The 6,461-nt window shown below is 46.7% G+C and overlaps 1 protein-coding gene across 2 annotated transcripts; it reads left to right on the top strand.

The window, feature by feature from the left end:
• Positions 1,925-6,265, top strand: DAZAP2 (DAZ associated protein 2). Of its 2 annotated transcripts, none has more exons than XM_018047753.1 (4): positions 1,925-2,116; positions 3,118-3,236; positions 3,652-3,897; positions 4,814-6,265. In XM_018047753.1, exons 1-4 carry the CDS (start codon positions 2,104-2,106, stop codon positions 4,940-4,942), a joined length of 507 nt encoding a protein of 168 aa, XP_017903242.1. In that variant the 5' UTR covers positions 1,925-2,103; the 3' UTR covers positions 4,943-6,265. The 2 variants fall into 2 exon arrangements, with proteins under 2 accessions (XP_017903242.1, XP_017903243.1); XM_018047754.1 differs by having other exon boundaries at positions 3,652-3,820; positions 4,814-6,260.

Genomic DNA, 6,461 nt, shown 5'->3' with positions numbered 1-6,461 from the left:
ATTACTTTAAATGACTGTGAATTTTGCTCAAAAAACTTTGCAAGCCCCTTTACCAGAAGGTGAATTCAGGAGAGCAAGAGCTTTGTTTTCTTTTAGAACAGTGCTTGGCATTTTTCAGTGTTCTCCAAAGAACTGTTGAATGAGTGAATATCTAACACTGTGCCTGCCTTCAAGAAGATTAGTCAGAAATACAAGAAAAGGTAAATATCAGAGGCTTTATCATACTAATAATACCAGCCTGAACCAAATAAATAATATGAATTTAAAGAAAGGGAAAAAACCTAAAAGAACTCCAAATACAGTCTTGGATATTGTGCTCTTAGGGCATTTTAGTTGTGATAGGCTGGAGAAGGCAATGGCACCCCACTCCAGTACTCTTGCCTGGAAAATTCCATGGACCGAGGAGCCTGGTGGGCTGCAGTCCATGGGGTCGCTAAAAGTGGACACGACTGAGCGACTTCACTTTCCCTTTTCACTTTCATGCATTGGAGAAGGAAATGGCAACTCACTCCAGTGTTCTTGCCTGGAGAATCCCAGAGATGGGGGAGCCTGGTGGGCTGCCGTCTATGGGGTCGCACAGAGTTGGACACAACTGAAGCGACTTAGCAGTAGCAGCAGCAGCAGTTGTGATAGGCAGAGTAAAGGGATAAGAACAAAACAAAACAAAAACACTGACTTGGGAACCGGGGTGGGGGTGGGGACCAAGATAACACACCTGACTTTGTAACCTGTTCACTGTGTGACTTAGGGCAAATCTCTCATTTGAAAAACAGAAATGCTTAAACAAGCCCTGCCTGCCACACAGGGCTGTTGTGAAGATCTGTGATGACTCCATAAAATCATGCATATTAATGGTGTTCTGCAAACTGTAATATGACACTGGAGAGAAAAACAGCGGATTGCTGATGAAGTGAGTACTGGTCTTTTCAGTGGTTTAAGTCATTCAACAGCAAATATGTATCAGGTTTCTAATGTTTACCGAGGGTTTTTCTTTTCAAAGCTTTCTTTTCAGATGCTTTTCTAATGTTCTTCCTACACTACAGAATGTAAACCATGAGAAAATAGCCTTGGGCTGTCTTGTTCAGCTCCATCTCTGTACCTGCACACAGCAAGCGTTCAGCAAATATCTTAAAATAAAGAATGGAAGCAATTGTTGCCTTAAAGGATGGCATCTTTGCTCTTAAGAACGATTAAGTTAGAAGAGAAGGGATACACAGAGAAAATACCTATCAGGTACCATACAGGTGTCTGTGACAGGTATCAAAGTAAGGGCCAGGGCATGGGTACTCCTTGGGTACCAAGAACATGAGTTTTAGTGCTAGCTGTTGCGGCGGGGTGGGGCGGGGCACAGCACAGCATACCCTTCCTGTCGGTGAGAAAGCGACACAGAAATAAAATACCGACAGCCTATCGGTAGAATAGAAAGGCAGTGAAGACTTGAGTGAGGGGAACGAGAGATAGATCAAGGGTTGCGAAGCATCTCAGGCAGTTAGGTAAGATTGTAGGAATCTATGTCTCGTGTGTGTGTGTGTGTGTTAGTTTCCGGTTCGGTCCATGGGAAATGGCAACCCACTCCAGTATTCTTGCCTGGAGAATCTCATGGACAGAGGAAGCCTGGCGAGAATCTCATGGACAGAGTCCACAGAGTCGCACAGAGTCGGACTCGACCGATGAGACTTAGCAAGCATGCATGCCCCTGGTAGAAAGGCTGTCAAGGTGAGGTGACCTTGAGGTGCTGAACGTAGGTGGAAAAAGGTTCCAGAGAATAGTTTAATGTTACTGCCTCCGAGCGTTCAAGAGAGAGAAGATCCCGTTTTGAGACAATACCTGTGTTTGGTTTTCCTTCAGCCGAGGGACAAGGGTAGGGGTTGGAGGACCAAACCCGGTGGGCGGGGCCTACGCGAGCGGTCGGCATCACGCGGGCCCTCCCTCCAGCAACCGGAGGCCGGGCGAAGGGGCGGGGTTTCCGGTGGCAGCGGCACTCGGGCGTCGGGTGACGCTAGGCGGACAGGTCGTCACGTGACACGGAAGTGACTACGAACAGGAAGAGGACGAAAAAAATAACCGTCCGCGACGCCGAGCCGAGCCGGACCCGCAGCCACCATGAACAGCAAAGGCAAGGATAGGGGGTGGCTGAGGCCGCCGGGGGGAGTAGTGCTGGCCCGGGACGAGCGGGCCCGGAGCCCAGGGTCACCGAACGCCAGGCCTGGGGCGAGGTGCGCCGCGCTCCTGAGCCAGCTGCAGTGCCCGGGGCTGCGCCAGACACCTTCGTCATTCCCGAACTACGGCCGTTCGCTCCCTCACGGCCCTTTCTCCCTTAAACTCTGTGGCGCAGTTTGGAGCTGCGGGCTCGGGTTGGGGGGGGCTGTTGGGTGGGTGGGTTGGGGGGGGTGGGGAGAAGGTTTGTCGTGATGGGCATCTGTAGGAGCAAATGGGGAGCTGGAGGCGAGATTTGGGTAGGCCAATGGAGAACTGGCAGAGGCGGGGCGCCGCGCTCCGGAACCACAGGCAGGCCTCCGGGCTTAACTAGTGAAGTGCCGCTCTGGTGGGCGGGCCAGTCGGGCCCAAAGGGGGTCTCTTCCCCCTTACCCTCGCTGGCGGCCAGAAAGTCTCCCGGTTTCTGTGTCAGAACATTCCCCTCAGCCCCCTCCCCGATCTCAGCGTTCACTTCCACCACTCACTCTTTTCATTTGGAAGTCGACCTTGAGTAGGAACCTGTGAGGTCGATGACCACAACCACCGTTACTCACGAGGTCTTGGTCAGTTACAACCAGACCTTTGGAGACCACGCAGGACAGGGAGATAGGACACACCGTTGAAATACCGGCTAGAGGGGATGCCCAGAACTGCCCTGCGTTCTGAGAGGATCCTGGGCCCAGCTAGACTTTCGCCTTACAGCAGTCCGCTACTGGATGTCCAGTTGGAATCCAGCTTCTTCAGCTTTAAGGGTGCAAAGAGAATGCTTATTTTCTTGGCTCCAGGAATCAGGCCCTCTAGGGCAGTCTGTTTGGAAATCTCTTTTTGCTTATCCCAGCTAGGTTAGCTACCCAATATGCCCTGCTTTGTTTTGGTGACTGTATGGTAGACAACATGCTTTTTTCCCCCCTTGTCTTCCAGGTCAATATCCAACGCAGCCAACTTACCCTGTGCAGCCTCCTGGGAACCCTGTGTACCCTCAGACCTTGCATCTTCCTCAGGCTCCACCCTATACTGATGCTCCACCTGCCTACTCAGAGGTGCTTCCAGTTAACTTAATGATGGAATACTCTTGGATCATGTTTTCGGTCCTTGGCCAAGTCTGGCTCCATACATTTATTTACTTTCCACAAACAGGAGAGAGTGCTCACATGAATCATCTTAAAACGTGACATAGTTCAGCCATTTCTTTTGGGTTTGAGAAGGCATTATCTGATTGTTTTATGTTATTTGGCACTGGCTGAAGTTAAGAAGATGAGTTTGCATTCCCTGAGCCTAACATTAGCTATAGCAGGAAGTGATCCAGGAGAATATTGAGTGGCAGTGGAAAGGCAACTTGTGTAACTCAAAAGAGTGTAATCTGCACAAGGAGAATTAAGACTTGACTCATTAAATTGAGATCTGAAATAGGAATGTCATGAAGTAACTTATTGCCTTCTCTTCTGCCTCTTCTAGCTCTATCGTCCGAGCTTTGTGCACCCAGGGGCTGCCACTGTCCCCACCATGTCAGCTGCATTTCCTGGCGCCTCACTGTATCTTCCCATGGCCCAGTCTGTGGCTGTTGGACCTTTAGGTTCCACAATCCCCATGGCTTATTATCCAGTTGGTCCCATCTATCCACCTGGTTCAACAGTGCTGGTGGAAGGAGGGTATGATACAGGGGCCAGATTTGGAGCTGGCGCTACTGCTGGAAACATTCCTGTGAGTATGACTTGGTCACAAAAAAGCTCAACCCTTGTGTATTTTAACTTTCTGAAATGACTGGTCATCCTTTCATCATCCCTGGGTAACAGTTGCTGGTATTGGTGTAATAATCACTGACATCCAGTAGTCAGGCAGAAAGCACTCAAAGGGGCAGGAGAACCGAGGCCAGTCAGTAACATCTGGCGTACTCACCGATGTTAGAATTTATCAGATTCCTTTGTTTTCCTGTCTTAGGAGTCCTGCCTGCTGCTTTTCCAGTTCACTTTGATACTAGTTTAGTAACACTCCTCATTCATTCCATAAGCATTTATTTATATGTGCCATCAGCATGGCATTGTATTAGGAACCAGGACGATTAAAAAAACAATGCATAATCACTATTAAATTGTATTTAGAGAGATACTAGGGATTTTAGCTATGTCTCTTGATTAGTTCCCCTATGTATGGGAATTAGAGCCCATATGGTCCTTGCTAGGACCATCTACTCAATAACCATAGGCTAGGGATGAAGTGAAAATGCTGTCATCAGGTAGAGCCTTCAGATTATCCAGGGCCATTTGAAAACTGTCAGGCCCTGTGATATAAGTCCCTGGACCTGGTACCTGCTCTGTTTTGGGATGTAAATAGGAGTGATTTTCTGCACTGAAAATGCCGAGTCTGGACTTCCCACACTTAGAAGGTATCCATAGGCTTTATTTTGGATCCAGAACCCTTTAAATGAGTGGGTTTCCTGTTAATATCTTTGGCCTTACAAAGAATGTAGACCTGCTGGACTCAGATTGGTGGCCCAGATAGCTCTTTGAGATGCCGCTGGTTAGCACACTGCCATCTTCCTGATTGGTCCTTTTTCACCTTTGTCCACTTCCCTCCCATAGCTGCCCTCTGCCCAATCAACCTTGTCTTTTCCTTTCAGCCTCCTCCCCCTGGATGCCCTCCCAATGCTGCTCAGCTGGCAGTCATGCAGGGAGCCAATGTCCTCGTAACTCAGCGGAAGGGAAACTTCTTCATGGGTGGCTCAGATGGTGGCTACACCATCTGGTGAAGAACCAAGGCCATCTCTATGCCGGGAAAGACATCACATACCTTCAGCACTTCTCACAATGTAACTGCTTTAGTCATATTAACCTGAAGTTGCAGTTTAGACACATGTTGTTGGGGTGTCTTTCTGGTGCCCAAACTTTCAGGCACTTTTCAAACTTAATAAGGAACCATGTAATGGTAGCAGTACCTCCCTAAAGCATTTTGAGGTAGGGGAGGTATCCATTCATAAAATGAATGTGGGTGAAGCAGCCCTAAGGATCTTCCTTTAATTCCTCTGGAGTAATACTGTACCATACTGGTCTTTGCTTTTAGTAATAAAACATCAAATTAGGTTTGGAGGGAACTTTGATCTTCCTAAGAATTAAAGTTGCCAAATTATTCTGATTGGTCTTTAATCTCCTTTAAGTCTTTGATTTATATTACTTGTTATAAACGAACCGCATTAGTTGTCTGCCTTTTCCTTTCCGTCCTTTGCCCCTGGTCCTACCCTCAACCCTTGTCTTCAACTCCTTCCCACCAATCTCCATTGAATCAATGGTGCAGGACAGAAAGCCAGTCAGACTAATTTCCTTCTCTCCTTGCACTTCCCCCCACTTGTCATCTTTTAACTAGTCTTTCACAAAGGATCCTCTGAAACCCCCTCTGTGCCCCAAGCACGGGACCCATTGCTTCTGCTTTTGCATCTCCTCAGGCAAAAGCGGAGGGTGCCTTTTGGACCCTCCTCATAGGTGTTCTCTTCAGACATGAACCAAGCCCAAATTTGTTCTGGTGCCAGAAAAACTGAATCTTGTTTTAACAAAGGATATCAGTGCAAACTGTACCATAAACAGCAGTCTGTTTATAATTTTGAGGGGCAAGGAGGAGGATGCATTTAAAAGCCTGATGACTCTGGAGCCAAATTAAGGGGAGTTTGCAGATCAGAAATTGGTTACCATTTCTTGTCAGTGTCTGATGTAGCCACTTATGGCTCCCAAGAATTCCTCAGCTGGGTTAATGGGGTCATATTGTGAATGCCTCACTACTAAATGACTTGAGTCCAGTGAAATCTCATTAGGGTTAAGAATATTTCAGGGATCCTTAATATTTTGATTTTTGTTTTCTAAAATTGGATTTTATTTTATTTTATCTTATAATTTCAGTTCATCTAAATTTGTGTTCTGTACATGTGATGTTTGACTGTACCATTGACTGTTATGGAAGTTCAGCGTTGTATGTCTCTCTCTACACTGTGGTGCACTTAACTTGTGGATTTTTTATACTAAAAATGTAGAATAAAGACTATTTTGAAGATTTGAATAAAGTGATGAAGTTGCATTACACCTCACTTCAAGGATTCTTTACTCAACTTGTTTTTAGATCTCTTCTGTATATAACGTTTTTTATATCCCACCTAGAATTCAGATAAGTGTTGCTGTCATTGTTTTGTTTTGTTTTTTTCTTTTAATGAAGTCTTTGAAATAAATGCAGGAGTACAAGGCTAAGATTTGACCATTTTCATGAGTTCCATTCTAGATGTTTAG

Source organism: Capra hircus, chromosome 5, assembly GCF_001704415.2.
Source record: "Capra hircus breed San Clemente chromosome 5, ASM170441v1, whole genome shotgun sequence".
Classification (NCBI taxonomy): Eukaryota; Metazoa; Chordata; class Mammalia; order Artiodactyla; family Bovidae; genus Capra; species Capra hircus.
This window is presented reverse-complemented; position numbering and strand designations above follow the sequence as displayed.